General features: G+C 31.7%; 1 protein-coding gene across 1 annotated transcript; it reads left to right on the top strand.

Annotated features, from left to right (window-relative positions):
- Positions 1–555: 555 nt before the first annotated feature.
- On the top strand, positions 556–16,780 carry LOC139525336 (uncharacterized). Its single transcript, XM_071320543.1, has 2 exons — positions 556–828; positions 12,482–16,780. The coding sequence occupies exons 1-2, from the start codon at positions 588–590 to the stop codon at positions 15,442–15,444; spliced, it is 3,204 nt and encodes a 1,067-aa protein (XP_071176644.1). The 5' UTR covers positions 556–587; the 3' UTR covers positions 15,445–16,780.
- The last annotated feature ends 4,662 nt before the right edge of the window (positions 16,781–21,442 follow it).

Raw genomic sequence — 21,442 nt, 5'->3', positions numbered from 1 at the left:
ATTACAAATGGAAAACTTACTGAGTTTTTAGTTAACCTTTTCTAACTGAAGTTTGCCTTGACTAAATGTTATGAATCTTAGACACAATGCTCATTTCCACAAAACGCAGAAAGAACTGAATATTGGTGACATCACTTTCATTATTCTTGAGTTGTGCTCCTTTACAAATATAAGAACATGCAGATTTTGTTTGCGTTCCCGTTCTCTAAAGTTTTCCTTAAACAAATGTTAAGAAACTTATATACAATGCTTATTACCACTAAACTCAGATCTAGTACGAATTTGAGAAGCGTCATTATTACTGTGTTCAGTAATGTTCCTTTATTATTTTATATGTAGCGGGGGACTCATCTGTGTCCAAAAGACACATTCCTCATTTATTATGAAACGGTCTGATCCCAAACTGTACAATATTTTTGCCTTTATGCCATATTTAAAATATTGTATCGGATCATTGATTTTAATTTCAAACATGACATTATTTAACTATCATAAATTATTATCATTTTAGCCCTTCATTTAAACCTGTGGATTACACGCAGTTATATATTTAAATAAGGTGTCTGAAGATAGCGACAACTACAGATATGAATCCCAATATAACAAGTAGTGATGATGAATCAGATGAACTTCAAAACACAGGACCAGAAAAGATTAGAAAAAAATTGGAAAAGGCAAAGAAAGATAAAGCTGAATCCAACAAAGAATTGTTGGAGTTAACACAGGAATTACAGAGTATTCATAAATCAAATAAAGAACAGGCTGAAAAAAAAGAAAAGATCAGAAAGGAAATTATAAAGGCAAAGAAAAGACCGTCCGAAGAAAAAGGTAATTAACTTACTTCAGTGGCTCAAAATTATTCAGAGGGTAATTCAATAGCTGTTTACATCTACGTCCTATGGTCTTGTATTTATATACTGTAAACATTTATGATAAAAGAAATGTCCGACAAGTAAACATTCAAGTGATTGTGTTGATCTCGATTATTTAACTGCTGTTTCTATAAGATTTAAGAGTCTAAAGACAAATCTACCTCCAGTATAACGCAATTCCTTGGTTTTGCTCACACATATTTCTTAAAATATAAAGCAGGATTCCCTTTTTCCTGAACTTTTTGACATTAAGGTAGAACTACAGTCAGAATTTTCTGACTCCAATCAACAGTCTTTAAAGATTAATTTCTCCAAAACTACTCAATGGATTTTTAAAATCTTTTACTCATTTAAAAGCTGAAATATAACTCTTTCTTAATTTATATATAAATTTATTTTTGGTTTGATTTATCTCAAAATACAGCTCATTAATTGCCAAAAAAAACGGGTCTTCCAACTTGGATGAAAATGGCACATTCATGTCAAATGGTAGTAAAAATTTGTTGTCATCCCTGTAATCAACCATATACAATCTCCAAAACCGTTTCTCAGATTTTTTATATATGCCTCTAGTAAGAAGATATATTGATTTAACTGCTGGGTGCCAAACCTCATTTCACCTTTCATCTTTGGAGACCTATAAATTCATTTAGAAACAAATCATCCAAAAACTGGGACACGCTATTGTAGAAAATACACCCTTTAATCATATATATCAAAGTCAAGCCAAAGGGGGTACCCATAAAGTTTCTATTTTCATTTTTTCCTTACAATTCTCATGAAAAGTTGTTCTGAGAAATGACCTAAAAACTGAATTTCCCCCTAAGAACCCCTATAAAGTCAATATAAATACAAACGTTCCACTGGGAACACCACAGGAGTGTTCTGATACCATTACTATATCAATAGAACCACACACTTTGTGTCTTTGATGCTCTAATGCTGTAAATTTTGCATTATATGTGAACTGTCCAACACTATTTGGCATTTGGCGGGAGTTTGACGTCTCAGATATGCCCAACATCTGTGATGAAGTAATTAAATTTAGACAAAGCTCCGCCTCTTTCCAGACAGTCTAAGATAAGAGAATAACTTGATTGACCAGCTGCATTTAATCAATGTTTAACATCATTATTCTCTATGTATAAAGAATAATTTTCATTTGAATTTTAAAGAAGAACTAAACTATGTCTGAAATAAGCTAGAACATTAAAAGTGTGCATCAAAAAACATGTTCATAAATAGATCAATACCACCCTTTTCTTGAAAATACATTTAATTTAATGGGACTGAAAAAATACATACAAACTGAAAATTAATTAAAATTCATAAAACTGTATTTGAATGAAGAAGATCAAAGAGAAGAAATTTATACAGGCAGTCAGAGGCTTTCAAAAATACTTCCCCACTCTTTTCCATAGTACTTCTTTTCCTTTTTGGTAGATTTTTTCCCTTTAGTTTTTTTTCTTTTTCTTTGTTCACTTCCATGTTATATAAATAATTGGTGTTGCAAAACAATAAGATAAGATCACAATATTTATCTTATGGTCAGGGATTAACAGCTGGACACTGGTATCAACAGATGATTGACATATTAGCCCCTCCCAAATGCCTATATATTTAGATTAATTACCATGTGCTTTTATTTACATAAATTCATTATTAATTTACTCCCTGTTGTGATATGGTAATGACTTTTGGATTTTTACAAACTGTGCAGAATAATACTTACTTCAACATTATGTGATAAAAAAAATATGATCAAAAAATCATTGTTAGACTATAGTGCTACCTTTAATCATATAATGAATTAATAGATGCTTTTTTTGTTGTTTAATAAACACATTTGTAAGAGTACAACATTTTACATAAAACATAATAATAGGTCTAATTGCAAATGTTTCAATTCAAATCAAGAAACATGCATCATTTAATTATACACTTGACGATTTCTAATAAATATATATTTGAAAACAAGGTTAGGCATCAATTATTATGCAAACTTGATCAAATACTAATTAGCAGATTACATGTTATTTTTAATGAATGTGAAACAATTTAATTTTTACTCAGTATTTGTATGTCCGCTTTTGTTCACAAGAGGCTGTTAATGCGTATCGATAAACCCGAAGATCATTACTGGATTTTCTAAATTCAAATACATTGATAGAGATGCAAAAACAAACATATTTTGGTTTCTGGTCAATAACTCGAGAATAAACGTATGGATTTATATGAAATTGTACCATAATGTTTCCTGCGATAAAAGGATGGAACAATTGCATTTTGGGTTATTGCCGTATCAGCTCAGGAAATTAGGGTCCAAAACTGTGTTAACACCAAGCAATTTTTAAAACTTTGTTTGACTTGCTATGTGTGCCTAATTTCAATAGGATCTAAATAATCTTGAAACATTGAGAATTTTTGATATGCTAATTCTAACCGTGTATTCAATTTATTTTATTTAGGGCCTTGTTTTCAAGTGTGCCCAAGAAAAGGGTGCAAAATTTAACTTTGATTAATTTCAATATGCTGAATATAACAATGTGTCTTATTTTTAAGTCAAAGAGAAAATTAAAATCAAAGTTTAATGAATATCCACGATACAACACACAACATTAAGGTCAACTTTTAATATTTCTTTTTAGACCAATTATGGCCATAGACTCACGAATCTTATCAAAATAACATCTCATTCACTTAATTATAATTCCATAGACCACAGTTACCAATTCATGCATTATTGCACAAGTCATTTCTTCTTTGACTATTAATGACGTTAAAATACTAAATCCCTGTGATGTGTTTTAGTCGATTTTAGTCTCTGATGCATGATTTTTTATTATTAATTGGTTTTGGCTTTTAACTAGCTGTCAGTAACTGCGAGTACTCTCAAATCGTATTTTCTTGTTAATTCGACCTGTTGATACTGTTTATAATGCTTTTTTGTTATTTTTTATTTATATGGATCTTGTCTGTACACCAGCTTTGATTATTTGTAATATCTTCAATTTTTCACTTATTCTTACAACATTTGTATAAACTTCAAGATTATAAAAAACCGGTTTTTTGTCTAAAGTGAACATTGATTGGTTAAATATTTCTCAGTGATGTCCTGTGTTTGAATTTGTTTGTTGGCTTTTTGGTCATGAATGTTTGTCTCTAATATTTAATAAACGGTGCATTTGTATTCAGATATCGCAGATCAAATTTATTCGTTCATTGTGTAATCATACGTTTTTTGATTGAGTTAAGTCTGCCAATTGCTATTTTATCGTATGTTTTTCTATGTCGTGATGTTATGCTATTGTTTCAGAAAAAGGGAGAAGGTTTGGATCCATTAAAACGTTTAACCCCGCTGCAAATGTTTGCACCTGTCCTAAGTCAGGAATCTGATGTACAGTAGTTGTCGTTTGTTTATGTAATATATACGTGTTTCTCGTTTCTCGTTTTGTTTATATAGATTAGACCGTTGGTTTTCCCGTTTGAATGGTTTTACACTAGTAATTTTGGGGCCCTTTATAGCTTGTTGTTCGGTGTGAGCCAAGGCTCCGTGTTGAAGGCCGTACTTTAACCTATAATGGTTTACTTTTTAAATTGTTATTTGGATGGAGAGTTGTCTCATTGGCACTCACACCACATCTTCCTATATCTATTAAGGCCTGGTTTTTGGGCCAAGAAATTAGAATGTTTCAAAAACTGTGTCAAATTGGCACAAAATGTTTTGAAATGCATAGGGTCAAGAAATATAACTTAAGACATAAAAAAATATTTCTGATGACGTCACAATTACGTCATTATATGAACAATTTTCACAAAAACGCTGAAAAATACAGAAATTATTCAGTTTACCATCATTATGTTCTTTGTGGAAACATTGTGCACAGCCAGGAAATAACAAAATAATTTAAGAGAATCTTCATTATAACTATTGAAATAATATCACCAAATATAAAGTTGTGTCTTGGGTGCACACATACTTTTTCAATCCGAAAAAAATATTTAAAAATTCATTAAAAACATTGAAAATCAAGAGATTTTACAAAATAAACAAATTTAGTTATGGTTTGTGGCCATAGTAACTCTTTCAATGTGAAATTTGTTTTTATTTTCAGATTACCTTGTACCTCAATCTAGTTTGAAGTAATTTAAGAATATGCATGATAACTTTTAAATTTGCAGTAGTATATAGCCAAAGTCGGGCAAGGAATCAGAGCTGTGCATTTATAGGGAGATACATTACTTAATTTTAACAGCAAACGTTAATAACACAAAATTTGTATTATCGTGCCAGTACTAAAGTACTGGCTAATGGGAAGGGGAAGGTGATACCCTTTGGGACTATGGGACTTTGAGTCCACCAGCATAAACATCTACCCAGTGGTAGTAATAACATAAATGGTACCTATGTTTACATGTTATATAAGCTGCACATTTCGACAATCAATGTCTCTTCGGTGATGCTCGAGGCCAAAATATTTAGAAATCAAAATCTTATTAAAGGGGTGAAGAGCTATAAATCAAAAGGAAAAAAAATACTATAGCCAAAGCCGGGAAAGGAATCGAAGCTTTGTTTGAGGGAGTTACATTCCTACGATTTTTCGACAATCAATATCTTTTGAGAGCAATTTTACCTACTGTTATTTTGACATCGTACTTTTAAGATCTTTTTAGGTATTTCGTTTCCTTCCTCAAGATTTGTGATCCATGTTTCACATTCATACGGTAGTACAGGCCTTAACAATGGTTTGTGCAGGTGTTTTTTCAGACGATGGAATGCCCCTCTTGTGTTCTCTACTCTGTTTTAGATGTTGCTATTTTTGCCTCCTTTTTTGTCCTTGACTGGTATGTAATAATAACATTAACGGTACCAATTTTCCTGCTCCAGATGCGCATTTCGACAATACATGTCTCTTCAGTGATGCTCGTGGCCAAAATATTTGAAATCCAAAGCTTATGTAAAAGATGAAGAGCTATAATCCAAAAGGTCCAAAAAGTATAGCCAAATCCGTGAAAGTAATCAGAGCTTTGCATGAGGGAGATACATGATTCCTTAATTTATAATAATTTCTAACATTTTGTAACAGCAAAGGAGTAGGTCCAGTAAGACCCCTTTTTGGCCCCAAAATAAAGCAGTTTTACAAAATTGTTAAAATGTTAACTTTTAGTCATTTATTGGATAGCAGAAAGGTTCTGCTACATAAATATGGGCTCTTTTTGCCAACACAATGCACATTTATTGAGAACTAGCACCATTAATTCATGCTAAATTACTGAAATCTTCACAATTCCAGCATTTTAGTTAAATTTTAGACGGTTTCCGTGTAAAACGAAAGTGGCCGCATTCGTGTTCATCCAAAATATTGAAATGAAAGTTGTATTTAATGATAATACAAAACATATATAAAGATTGAGGATGAACACGGATGCGGCCACTTTCGTTTTTGACAAAAACCATCTGAAAAGTGACATTTTTTCGCATATTTGGTAGATTTCTCATATTTGAGCCAGAATCGGATCGTTTTTAATGACTAAATAAGTTAAAATCTTTCACATAAATTAATTGCATCATATGAAAAAGACACTTAAGTGTTTAAAAAGTGGTCAAAATCTTTCGTCAGATGAAACTGAAATTTGAGGCCAAAATCGGTCCTTACCGGACCTACTCCTTTTAATAACACAACAAATCCGTATTTTCATGCCAGTACAGAAGCACTGGCTACCCAGTGTAAACTTTTCAATATTCTCTTCTTTCTTGTGCTCTACTGCGTATATACTAAATTTAGTCCTGGTATCTATGATGAGTTTATTTACAACCACTGGGTCGATGCAACTGCTGGTGGAGATTTATTTCCCCGAGGGTATCACAAGCCCAGTAGTCAGTATGAATTGTCATTGATATGGTTATATTTATAAATTTACTGTTTACAAATTTTTTTGGAAATACTAAGGCTTTTCTATCTCAGGTATAGATTACCTTAGCTGTATTTGGCAAAACTTTTAGGAATTTTGGTCCTCAATGCTCTTCAACGTCGTACTTTATTTGGCCTTTTTAACTTTTTTTGGTTCGAGCGTCACTGATGAGTGTTTTGTAGACGAAACGCGCGTCTGGCGTATATACTAAATTTCGTCCTGATTTCTATGATGAGTTTATTTACAACCACTGGGTCGATGCCACTGCTAGTGGAGATTTATTTCCCTGAGGGTATCACAAGTCCAGTAGTCAGCACTTTTTATGCTAACATAAATTGTCATTGATATGGTTATATTTATAAATTTACTGTTTACAAACGTTTGAATTTTTGGAAATACTAAGGCTTTTCTACCTCAGGCATAGATTACCTTAGCTGTATTTGGCAAAACGTTTAGGAATTTTGGTCCTCAATGCTCTTCAACTTCGTACTTTATTTGGCCTTTTTAACTTTTTTGGATTCGAGCGTCACTGATGAGTCTTTTGTAGACGAAACGCGCGTCTGGCGTATCTACTATTTTTTTAATTTAATTTTTTAAATTGATCATACTATATTGATAGTTTGACATTTGTTAGTGGATACATCAAATACCGGTACCTTATCCCGGCCTCGTTAACCGTTAGTAGCATATAGTCAATTTGGTTTGTATTTGTTAGTTTATTTAACTGTAATATATACATTTATATAAATCATTGTTAATTATAATATATCCAACTAAAACATTATCAATATAGAATGATCAATAAATCTGAATAGATAAAAAAAATAAAGAATAAATAAATAAAAATCACAGAAATTTGGAATTTTGGAAAAAGCAAAAATAATAGAAAATAAAAATAATAAATATATTTTACTTACAGCATTCATAATATAGCTTGCAGGAATTATCTATTCAAATATTGGCGTACAGGCAATAACTTAGAGGAACATACATGTAGTTATAAACATAGACAAAAACATAAAGCATATATATAAACCAACATATAACAGTATCAAATCATAACATAGGTGGTGATGTGGATAAGGAAAGAAATGTACATACAAATAATTCCGGTACATGATGTACCAATTTTTTGATGATCAACCTAGTCATCTAAAATTGGGAGGCAGGGGTCGCAGCAGATATTGGCCATATGAAAAGGTTTTTTTTAGAAAATAAATTCTTTTCTAGTGCCAGAGATTCTTTGAGGTAGTTTTTAAGTCCTGTAAAATTTACCTTATTTTCAAAGAGTTTTGTTCTGTAAATATAGAAATTTGTCAGGAGTATTATTAAGTTTTTTATCATATTATTTCCGTTGTTACCCAAATTTCCAAATAAAATAATATCTATATTAAATTGAATCAATATTTGTGTTTGGTTATAAATCCAATCACCAAGTTCAATCCATCAATCTGAAATTTTATGGCATGTCCAAAATATGTGCTCAATATCTTCAATAGCTTCATTACAGAAAGTACATTTATCTGATTGTTTTATCTTAATTTTAAATAAAAATTCAGTTATGCCGATGATTCTGTGCACTATTCTGTACTGGAACCAATGAAGTTTAGAGCTTTTTGTGTTATAGAAAGACATATTATGCACTTTTTTCCAATCAAATTTTTTATTTAATCTTAGAGACCATTTATCTTCACAACTAGGCCTTGTATTACTTTTTTTCTAAGAAAACATTATACATATCTTTTGACCCTTTATTTGACAAAAAAAATGTTCTAATTTTATTTGGTAGAATTGGTCCATGAACTTTATAAAGATTTTCTATAGAGATATTATGTTTTGAGAATTTTGATATGATTTTATTGCTGATATAACTCCATTATAAACTAGAAAGTTAGATTTAATTACATAAATATTTTTGCATTGCTTAAACGACATTAATTTACCAGATCATAAATCAACAAAATACCGTTATCATCCCAGTCTTTATAGAACACAGATCTGCTACCTATTTTAATATTTCCATTATTCCAAAGTGAATCTGTTAAAAATTCTTCTTCATTTTTTGGTTTAAGTTTATTTAGCATTGCTGTCCATACTTTGAAAACCTCTTTCCAAAAAGGTTTTTTTACATTTGTTTGGTGGGCCTATAAATACTAGATTTTCAATATCAATATTTTCTGTGCTTTCTATAAGCTTTTTGAGTTTTGTTTTGTATTTTAGCAACCGTCGGACCCATGTTAATTTTAACCCTTTTATATATTCTTCAATATCTAACATTTTCAGCCCCCCTTATTTATGTTCCAGACATAATAATTCTCTTCTAATCTTGTCAGGCTTGTTTTCCCAAATAAATGAATATATTGTACGAATAAGTTGTTTAAAAGTAGTATTGCATGGTGTTGGTAATGTTAAAAACAGATGATTTAATTTTGAAATAATTAGTGTCTTGATAATTGTTATCTTTTCCACTGGAATAAGTTTTTGTATAGACCAAATATTGATTATATTTTCAATTTCTTTTATTTTAAAATAATAGTTCAAAGATTCCATTTCTTGCAAATTGACAGAAAAGTTTATTCCTAATAGTGTTAACCTACTGGAACCCCATTCCAATCCCCACTTTACACACATGGTGTCTTGACTATATTTTTTCTTTCCTATCCACACTACCTTTGTCTTGTCTAGGTTCATATGGAGACCAGACATTTCAGCATATTTATGTAATAAGCGGAAAGATGCGTCAAGGCACTCTGGTGAACCGTCAAGAATAATTGACATGTCATCAGCATATTGAGAGATCAAATATTCAGTGTTATATATTTTAATTCCCTTTATATCTTTATTTTTTCTAATTAATATTCCAAGTATTTCTGCACATAAAAGAAATATATAAGGTGATAAAGGATCCCCTTGTCGACAACCTCTTTGAATTTCAAAGAATTCAGATAAATAACAATTTTGAGAAACTGCAAAACTTATATTTTTGTAAAAGGTTCTTACCCATTGTTTTATAGAGGGGCCGAAATTGAAAAAGTCTCAAACGTCTTCAATGAAATTCTATGATACAGAATCAAAAGCTTTTTCAAAATCTATGAGAAGGAGCAGTCCTGGTAAATCATTTAGTTCTGTATGAAATAATATATCGTAAATAAGACGAGTGTTCTCCCCTATACATCTACCCGGAATAAAACCGGTCTGATCACTGTGAATAATTTGAGGTAGAACTAATTTTATACACTCAGCTATGCAGCTTGATGCTAATTTATATGTGGTATTTAGTAAACTTATTGGTCGCCAATTTTTTATGAACTGTCTAGGTTTATCTCCCTTTGGTTTACAGGTTATAATACCTTGTGTTTGAGTAACTGATAATTCCCCCTTTTCGTAACCATTAATTATAGACTGAAATACAAATTTTCCTATATCTATTAAAAATTCATTTGTGAAACCTTCTGACCCAGGGCTTTTTTCATTTTTCATTTTTCGCAAAGCAGTTGTCAATTCACCATAAGTAATTTCACCCTGCAAAGGTTCTTTAATGGTATTATTTATTTTTTTAATATCAGTATCAGGAATTTCATTATTTAGGTTAACATTTTTCAAACTTTATGTTTTAGTATATAGCCTTTTGTAATAATTGTTTGCTTCTTTTAATATTTTATCTTGCTCACTGATAGTGTCCCCTTTTTCATTGACTAATTTTGGAATAGTTTTATTTATAAAATGTTTACTTTCTAAATTTAGAAAAAAGTTTGAAGGTTTTTTCCCTTCTTCTATCCATTGAATTTTGGATCTGATGTAGGACCCCTTCATCTTTTCTTGTCTTATTACTTTTAGATCAGTTTTCTTTGTTTCAGTTTCAATAAACAAGATAAATATTTCTTCTGTCAATATTTGTTCTTCTAGTTTTTTAATATCTTCTAATAGTATTCTTTCTTTTTTATCTTTTTGTTTCTTCCTAAAAGAAGCATATGAAATTGATTTTCCTCTAATTTCTGTCAATAAAGTTTCTAGAAAGAGTTGATCGTTTATAGCAAATTGAATTTCTAAGTCATTTATCTTTTCGAATGTTTCTCTGTTGTATACTAGTGATGCATATTGTTCTTAAACTTTATTTATAGTCTCTTTAACAGCAGCTGAATTTTAAATGTCATAAAGTGAATTGTTAAATTTCCATAGACTTTTACCAATTATAAAGTTATTCATCTTTAAATGTAACATTATTGGGGAGTAATCGGATCTATAACGGTTGATAATGTGTATATCATGTTCATCTTGCCAATCTTGCTTGTTTAATGGGATTATTTTTTCTCCATGTAATTTTTTTTAGTTCAGGGTACAATTCCCTATAGGGATCTGTTAAATCATAATTTTCTATTATATTTAAAACTTTCTCTCACTCTTTGGCTTTTGGGTTATTTACATTTTGGTAATTATAAGTATCAATATTTTGGTTTTGGACTTAATTGTAATCTCCAGTTATTAAAACTGATTGGTTGTTCAAGACTTCTATTGTATCACTTACTCTAGAATAAAGTTCAGGTGAATCTTTATTTGGACCATATAAGCTTATCAAAGTTATTCTTTTTCCTTCAATTTCAATATCAATTCCTAACAGATTTCCTTGATCTTCTTTTTTTATCCTATGTATCTTGTATTTTCTATTGATATTTCTTCTTTTTCTGAAAAATGTGTATCTTGTAAATAATATATGTGACAATTTGTGCTTTGAGATAATCAAAAACACCTCTCCTCTTCTCCTACTAAATTTAGTCCTGGTATCTATGATGAGATTATTCATTATCATTCGTTGGATACCAATTTCGTGGGTTTCGTGGGTTTAGGTGAACCACGAATTTTAACGTTCAACGAATAACAAATTTTATATAGGCATTGAATGCAGAGACTGGCAAATCCACGAAATCAAATATCCCCGAGTATACAATGTTTCTTCAAACTACAGCACTACAAGCTTCTGTTGTTAAAATTTGCGTTTTCCCATCAAGGTAGCTTAGTTTTCATGAAAGATCAGCAAAGTCAAGATCTTCAAAAACGGTGATAAAGTTGCATGCTGTTCCTGTGACTGTGACTGTGACTTTGTCTGCAGTCGTTCTTTGCATGATACAGTATTTGGCTAGGTTGATAAGAAACCCTGACGTTACATAACTATGCTTCAAATCAGTTTTATTTCGAACCATTTCGATGTTTCTCCATGATTCCATAGACGTTTGTGCAATTTTGACGGAGTGTGTATTCACAAGGCGATTGATGCTTTCATAGCAGGAGACTCTTTCCCTGTACACCCACCCTGTCTCGCTCCTACAATTCCTGTTATTTTTATTTGCTACATTGATTTGTCCTTTTTTTGTCGATAAACGAGATTTGAACCTTAATCGGGAATAGGACTACATATTAGACGACTTGACAAGCATCTAAAGATATAAGACCGCGAGTGTCGTACGCATCGTATCGGTCAACACATTCGTAGTGGTCTCAGTAAAACAGTCGTTTGTCATCATATCTCTGTTAGAGCAGTGTTTGTATTAGAAGCACATACTGTAAATTTAGAAGAACTTCAAATGTCTTACAAACACATGAAATCCAACTGATTTGGGTATTTTGCTTTGTTAACATGTATTATTTCATCGAAATTTGGTTCCAATTAAGCAAGAGTTTTACTTTTTTTCATATTTCAGGGAGTTGCATTACTGATTTTTTCAAACCTTCGCAGTCAAAACGTAAAAAACACAATGTTTCAACTGCTGAAAAGGAGGTAGAAGAAAAAGAAGAAGAAGAAGAAGAAGAAGAAGAAGAAGAAGAAGAAGAAGAAGAAGAAGAAGAAGAAGAAGAAGAAAAAGAAGAAGAAGAAGAAGAAGAAGAAGAAGAAGAAGAAGAAGAAGAAGAAGAAGAAGAAGAAAAGAAGAAGGAGGAGAAGAAGAAAAAGAAGAAGAAGGAGGAGGATAAGAAGAAGAACATAAAAAAAGAAAAAGAAAAAAGAGATAAAGAAGAGAGTTACTTTTGGTCAATATACAAGCTGGAAGAAAGCAGCTTCCCAGATTGTAGAGATGTCAGGGATTTGGAAGTGTTTCGTAAAATTTTAAAAAAGAAAATGGAAGGAGACATAGCCAAGGAGTCTCCGAAAAGGAAATTAGAACTAATCTACGAGCAAACAGAAGAGAACAGATATGGCTCCTTTTCATGCATGCATTTTGTGTGTACATCAAAGGAGAAAATAAATGTCGTTGCTTTAAAAAGAAGTGGCAGACACTTTCCTGGCTACAGAACAAGTGGAAATCTGGTAGTATACTTTCGCATAATAGAGAGCAGTGATCTAGATAAAAGACCAGAGGTTTTCTTTGTTTGTCAAGGTCATGCCTACAAAAGTATTATTCATCTAACAGACTCAGTATTGAGGACACAAGCAGCTAAACATTTCATAGATGGTCGCAATATAAAAGAAATCTCATTTCTAAATATTGCAGGCCCAAATGTTTCTAATAAAATTACATGTAAACACACGACTGATATTTTAACCCACCGAACGACATATATGAATGCCTATATTTCATATATGTCCGGATTCATACACAAGAATTGTAAATTAGACACAATTGTTCAGGAAAATGAGGGAGAAGACATTCAGATGACAGTGGGTCTAAATTTTGTGAGAATACAAAAACAATTGTCAGATGAACAGATTGGTAAAATCCTTGAATTATTTTCAACAATCGTATATGATACCGATTGTGATTTTCCGGCTGACGCTATAGATGCGTTAGACTACATACAACGTGTCAAAGACAGGCATACATCATCAAAACTAGAAGAATCATTAACAAAATATGCAATTGACATGTTGACAGGAAAAGGCAACTTATTCGATTTTTATCTAGGACATAGATATTCTCAAGACTGGTCCAGGTCATCCGATATAAAGTTGTATGAAACAAATGAAAAGAAAAAAGCTATTGTCAATGAGCTCGGTTGTTGGTCGAGTAGCCCATCATTAGTGGACGTAGTAAAGGCTCTCAATAAATGGTTTCCAACTTCTGGAAAATTGGAACGATGCCTGAAGCAAGAGAAAATACAACTAGTTTACTCACGTCCTGGAGGAACAGAATGGCTGCCGCTACAAAAATATATTCATGGATGCGTAAAACAGCCAAAGGGAACTTATTTTAAAGTAGAACAAAAATGGTATGTTTTCTCATCGAGCCTTTATCAAGTCCTTGACAGAAATTTTAGTTCTTTGTCAAATTTGTTGCTGAAACAAGAAGCTATTACGAACATTATTAAATACCCATGGCATTCCAAAACAATGGAGATCGTTGAATCTGATACTACGATAAAAACAGTTCTTGGGGTAGACAAAACATTTCCAGATGACAAACTTAAGGAAATATTTGAAATATTAACAGACGAGTTTGATTTATTTGATGACACTGGAAACGCGCTTTTCACAAAGCACAGCTGTCTTTTTCCCATGGCATCGAAGCTATGCACTAATTCAGGGAAAGTTTCTAACAATAATTCGACACCAGGTTCATCAAATTCTTCAGAACAGTCTATTCTGACACCGGTTGAATCTTCTGATGGGACAGTATCGCTGGTTCCTAAAGGAAGAACAAATGAAAAAAAGAGAAATAAGATACGATTAAAGTTATTAGACATCTTTGAAAATAAATTGAAGGATACAAAAGGATTGCTGACAAAAATAGCAATGTTGTCAAAAAATGAAACTCATTATGTAGTTGAAAATGCAGTCGTCACGACAGAGTTACTTTCAAAAATAAATGTCATTGAACCGTCTTTAAAAGACACTGATATATTCAATTTCTTGAAATCGTTTTCAAATTTGAATGAAAACGAATATAATGAATTATATCTCTTTGCAAGTGCACCTGATGGTTACTTCGTCCTTCCGGGTGACCGAATTGAGCCAAACAAGGTTGAATTATTTGACTTACTTGTACATGACAGCGAAAAACGAGTTTCTTATTTGTTTCAAGTGAAGAAAGGTTTGGACTACCATACACGAGATGCGTGTGCTCAAATACGAAACAGTGCGGAATTATTGTGGCATGATTTCATGCGTGGACACAAGCGACATATTGAATTATTCTGGGAAAATGTTGTTGAGTCGAAGACAGCAACTTCGGCATATCGCCACTTCGTCAGAGAAAAATTGATGACTCTTAAGAAAGAAGAGTTTGTTCGGATGTTCGATGATGATGTGCAGTTAGTGTTCGTTTTGGCCTTTTCGACTAAAAGTGCAAAGAACAATCAATTTCTTAAATGGGATTTTCAACTTATTACTTCTAAAATGCTGTACAAGCTCGATTCGAAATTTGATTCAACAGTTCATTCTGCCTTAAAGGAAAAGGATATTTTGACTGAACTTGGATATTTGGCTGACTCTTTCATTGGTATGACCCAATCAATCTTCATAAATGTATGCAGTAATGATCCGAGGCCAATAAAACTTAGCAATAAAAAAAAGAAAGAATTGTATAGAATCCTGAGGGATCATGGAACTTGTGATCTTTCAACTATAGCAAAACTAGAATTGCTTACACTTGACAACTGTTTCAACAAATTTCAAATCGGAGGAAGCGGCCGCCGATTCAAGTTACAGATTTGCCATATTGATTCATGTTGATTCCTTTGTAGGTAAATACTTAAATTTCCCGTTTTAAAACTTTGTGTAATTTATACATCTCACGTATCATACAAATCATATACTAGAATGCACTACTGTGAATTAATTTTTTAAATATAGGATTTTGGTATATTTTTCCATAAATAAACTTTATCATATACTTAATAGAAAACTGAAATAAAAAAATGGGGTCGCCGTTCATATAAGCTCACAATCTGCATCCGAAAGAAGCACACATTTTTGTTAATGTCCTTTTTTTCTGTTGAACTAATAGGAGAATTAGAGGTAATATCGAAATAAAAAAAGAACTAAATTACAGAAATCGCTTAAATTTTACAATTATTTCGTTTATGTACAGCTTATTTGAAAAAAAAAATATAGGTCACCGATGAGATAAAAAAAAAAAAAAGATATCTCAATTTTAATGCCAAAAAAAGGCATTTTTGCATCAAAGGGAGATAATTTGAGGCTTTTTCTATGATATAAACATTTTATGAGTCATCTAGGGTCAAACCGAATCGATTTTTTGTTGTTGATTTTTGTACCATATCATAAAATGATAACTTATAGCATGAATAGTGTAATAAATAAAATTTGTAATGAAAAAAAACAAATGTTTAATTTTTGATGAAATTTTTGTACCCGCGAGCCTCCTTAAGCTAGAACAACAGTATTTCGAATTGGCTATTGTTTAAACATACATTGTACGATGAAAAGCGTCGAATAGTTACTTACTGTACGGGGATTAGAATTGGTACTTTTTGCTTTTATTATTTCTTTGCTTTGAGGTACCTATATCCGGTTGGGATACCAATGCTACACATTGTAATATATTGTCAATGAGAAAAAAGAAAGGGGGAGATACCAGAAGGACGTCCATCGGTAGTTTTACTGTCGCAAATACCTATATAACTCGTCTCCGCTACGCGTCGCCAGGTAAATTCGAACTACTTTTGAAAAAAAAAATATTTTCGATATGCTGCCCTCATATAATGAAACTCACTGTCGAAAAACTGCACAAAGGAAACAAATTTCAATCCGTTTTGAAAAGGAGAAGGTCCGATAAGGGTTAGATTTGGCCTAATATATGCAAGATTTTTTACGTTTTTCAAATACTTTCCGTCGGTTCAATTACTATATGTAAAATATTTGACTGATTTGGTCATAAGAGACGCTCAAATTTAAGCTTACATATGATAAATCTATCAAATATGCCATAACACGTCGTTTTCAGCTATTTTTTTGTCTAAAATTGAAGGGGCTGCATTCGTGTTCAGTCATAACCTTTATATATATTACAATCTATGTATTATCATAAAATACAACATATATTTAGATATTACCTTTTATTGTTTTTAAATACATATACCAGCTAATTTTTAATGAGTTGATTTTTTAATGGGAAGACATTATTTTAGCAAAATATAAATGCCATCTTGTTTTGTTACTAAATTTGCATACATTGTTTTTTTTATTGTTGATGTATATGCTTATGTGAATGTTTTCATTGTCGGATCTTGAGAGCTTGCAATTTATGTTTTCTATGTGGTACAAAACTTATTTTTTATAATATGTTTCTTATATATCTTATCTGTCTTATAATCTTGAATCAACTTGACACCCGAAACTTTGCCATAGAGCAAGAAATAAGATATTACAAATAACAAAAAAAGATCAAGACTGGATGCTTCGACAGGATATGCGTCTTATGAAATAAATGCAACACCAACATGTGAATCCAAACTCATTGCATTCTCCTTGTCCCCCCTTTACATTTTTTTCTTCGTAAAACCGATTGAGATAATAGTTTTATAATTTCTATCGTAACTAAATTCATCATAGATACTAGGATTACCATTCTACACACCAGACCACGTTTCGTCTACAGACACATCAGTGACGCTCGAATAAAAAAATTAAAAAGTCCTCGGAGTTAAGTTTTTTTGTCACTTTCCTTTTTGGTATGTTTACATGGTTGTTTATTAATTTTTATACGACCGCAAAAATTGAAAATTTTTTGGTCGTACATTGGAATCACGTTGGCGTCGTCGTCGTCCGTCGTCGTATCCGAAGACATTTGGTTTTCGCACTGTAACTTTAGTATAAGTACATAGAAATCTATGAAATTTAACACAAGGTTTATGACCATAAAAGGAAGGTTGGGATTGATTTTTGGAGTTTTGGTCCCAACAGTTTTAGAATTAGGGGCCAAAAAAGGCCCAAATAAGCATTTCCTTGGTTTTCGCACTATAACTTTAGTTTAAGTAAATAGAAATCTATGAAATTTTAACACAAGGTTTATGAACACAAAAGGAAGGTTGGGATTGATTTTGGGAGTTTGGGTCCCAACAGTTTAGGAATAAGGGCCAAAAAAGGGCCCAAATAAGCATTATTCTTGGTTTTCGCACCATAACTGTAGTATAAGTAAATAGAAATCTATGAAATTTAAACACAAGGTTTATAAACACAAAAGGAAGGTTGGGAATGATTTTGGGAGTTTAGGAATAAGGGGCCCAAAGGATCCAAAATTAAACTGTGTTTGATTTCATCAAAAATTGAATAATTAGGGTTCTTTGATATGCCGAATCTAACTGTGTATGTAGATTCTTAATTTTAGGTCCCATTTTCAAATTGGTCTACATTAAGGTCCAAAGGGTTAAAAATTAACTTAAGTTTGATTTTAACAAAAATTGAATTCTTGGGGTTCTTTGAAATGCTGAATCTAAACATGTACTTAGATTTTTGATTATTGGCCCAGTTTTGAAGTTGGTCCAAAATAAAGGCAACAGTAGTATACCGCTGTTCAAACTCATAAATCCATGGACAAAAAACAAAATCGGGGTAACAAACTCAAACAGAGGGAAACGCATAAATATAAGAGGAGAACAACGACACAACACTACAATGTAACACAAACAGAAACGGACCAAGCATCAGACAAAATCCCACGAGAATAACAAATATAACATCAAAACCAAATACAAGAATTTGGGATAGAAAAGTACCGTGACACGTCTTATCGCAATGTCAATTTACACTCAAAAATAAGAGAAAACAAACGACGCAACGTTAAATTGTAACACACACAGAAACGAACTATAATATAACAATGGCCATATTCCTGACTTGGTACAGGACATTTTTAAATGGAAAAAATGGTGGGTTGAACCTGGTTTTGTGGCATGCCAAACCTCGCACTTTAATGGCAATGTTAAATATAACATTGAAATGACAACATAATATTACAGGACTACAATACAAATAAATAGGAGAAGGTATTAGACAAAGAAACACATGATTAATGAATAACACAATTTTCAGGTTTAAAATTCATTACGCCAAAAACGCGCCTTGTCCAAACAAGACTCACCAGTGACGCCCATATATAAAAGATCGAAAGCGAAAAAAAGTAAAAAGTTGTACAGCACTGAAGATCAAAAGTTGAAAAAGGTTGTGTCAAATACGGCTATGTTTTTATGCTTGGGATAAGAACATCCTTATTATTTAGAACAATTATCTATCCAAATCGGGGTCCAAAATTAAACTTTGTTTGATTTCAACAAAAATTTAATTCTTTGGGTTGTTTTATATGCTGAATCTAAACATGTACTTAGATTTTTGATTATTGGCCCAGTTTTCAAGTTGGTCCAAATCGGGGTCCAAAATTAAACTTTGTTTGATTTCAACAAAAATTTAATTCTTTGGGTTGTTTTGTATGCTGAATCTAAACATGTACTTAGATTTTTTTATTATGGGCCCAGTTTTCAAGTTGGTCCAAATCGGGGTCCAAAATTAAACTTTGTTTGATTTCAACAAAAAATGAATCCTTGGGGTTCTGTGATATGCACAGTCTTGCGCAATAGCAAGCAATCTTCAATTGCACAGTATTGCGCAATATCAAGAAATATCCAATAGCACAAAATTGTGCAAATGAAGATACTTTGTATAAATTACTTATTTCTTGACTAATTTCAATGGTGTTTTATTCTTGAATTCTTGGGGTTCTTTAATATGCTGAATCTAACCGGGTATTAAGTTTTTGGATTTTGAGCCCTGTTTTTTAAATTGGTCTACATTGAGGTCCAAAGGGTCCAAAATTAAAATTATTTGGGTTTTTGATATGCCTAATCTAACCGTGTATTCAGATTCTTAATTTTTGGTCCCGTTTTCGAATTGGTCTACATTAAGTTCCAAAGGGTCCAAAATTAAACTTATTTTGATTTTAACAAAAATTGAATTCTTGGGGTTCTTTGATATGCTGAATCTAAACATGTATTTAGATTTTTGATTATGGGCTCAGTTTTCAAGTTGGTCCAAATCGGGTTCAAAATTAAACTTTGTTTGATTACAACAATTATTGATTATATGGGGTTCTTTGATATGCTGAATCTAACCATGTATTTAGATTTTTGATTTTTGGGCCCCTTTATCAAATTTGTCCACATTGAGGTAAAAAAGGTCCATAATTAAACTTTGTTTGATTTCATCAAAAATTGAATTCCTGGGGTTCTTTAATATGCTGCATCTAACTATGTATTTAGATTTTGAATATAGAACCATAATAGGTAAAAGTCCAATTTAAAATTTTTTAGTTCTTAGACCACATTCATTGTGTCAGAAACCTATGCTGTGTCAAATATATAATCACAATCCAAATTCAGAGCTGTATCAAGCTTGAATGTTGTGTCCATACTTGCCCAAACTGTTCAGGGTTCGACCTTTGCGGTCGTAACAAGCTGCGCCCTGCGGAGCATTTTATTTACGATAATGAAACGGCTATTTTTGTAAGTTGGCAATAAAATATAGCTCTGGTAAGAAACTGACCGTAAATTTCTCTAATTTTTTTTTTTGAAAGTTGAATTTTACTCTGAATGTTTCTTAGAAACTATACACTCAAATTATTGGATTAAATGTTCCTTTATTGTCGAGCCTACATTCCGTCGTCGTCGGTGTCGTCGACGGCGGCGTCCACAAATATTCACTCTGTTGTTAAAGTTTTTGAAATTTTAATAACTTTCTTGAACTATCCTGGATTTCTACCAAACTTGGACAGAAGCTTATTTATGTTCATTTGATAGTATCTAGAAGTAAATTTTGTAAAAATAAATTCCAATTTTGTTTCGTTATTTACTTATAAATGGACTTAGTTTTTTTCTGCCAGGAAACATTACTCCATTCTGTGGTTAATAAAGTTTTTAAAATTTTGATAATTTTCTTAAACTATCCTGGATTTGTAACAAGTATCCAGAAGTAAATTTTGTAAAAATAGAATTCCTATTTTTCTGTATATTACTTATAAATGGACTTAGTTTTTCAGCCAGGAAACATTACATTCACTTTCGATGACTTTGTGGTTAAAGTTTTTAAAATTTTGATAACTTTCTTAAACTATCCTGGATTTGTACCAAACTTGATCAGAATCATGTTTCTAATCATAAGATAGTATCCAGAAGTATGTTTTGTAAAAAAATTATTCCATTTTTCCCGTATTTTACTTATAAATGGACTTTTCTTCCAGTTAACATTACATACAGTCTGCAGTTAAAGTTTTTAAAACATTTTTAAGATTCTTAAACTATCCTGGATTTTAACCAAACTTGAACAGAAGCTTCTGACAATCAAAAGATAGTATCGAGAGGAATATTTTTATTGTTTTTCTTCATCATTTTTGTTGAGTATGTGATTAACAGCAAAAGTAGGCGGGACACTGGTTTCGGCGGAAACCTTACAAATTTTTTTTCTTGGTCTTCTGTTTAATTACGATCGGAATTACTTTCAATCTCCGAGGAAAAGTAGTTTATACACACCAAAAATACCTATTTGTCATCATACACAACATGAAGATAATTAGAGAAACTGAACAAAAATAATCAGCAAAATAAGATTTACATGTACTACAAATGATTTCACCAGTGGACTCCACTAGTATAAGAGTTATAATAAATAAAAAAAGACGTGGTATGATTGCCAATGAGACAACTCTCCACAAGAGACAAGA

This window comes from Mytilus edulis, chromosome 5, assembly GCF_963676685.1.
Source record: "Mytilus edulis chromosome 5, xbMytEdul2.2, whole genome shotgun sequence".
Lineage (NCBI taxonomy): Eukaryota > Metazoa > Mollusca > Bivalvia > Mytilida > Mytilidae > Mytilus > Mytilus edulis.
The sequence above is the reverse complement of the archived record's forward strand: the minus strand, read 5'-3'. Positions and strand labels throughout refer to the sequence as shown.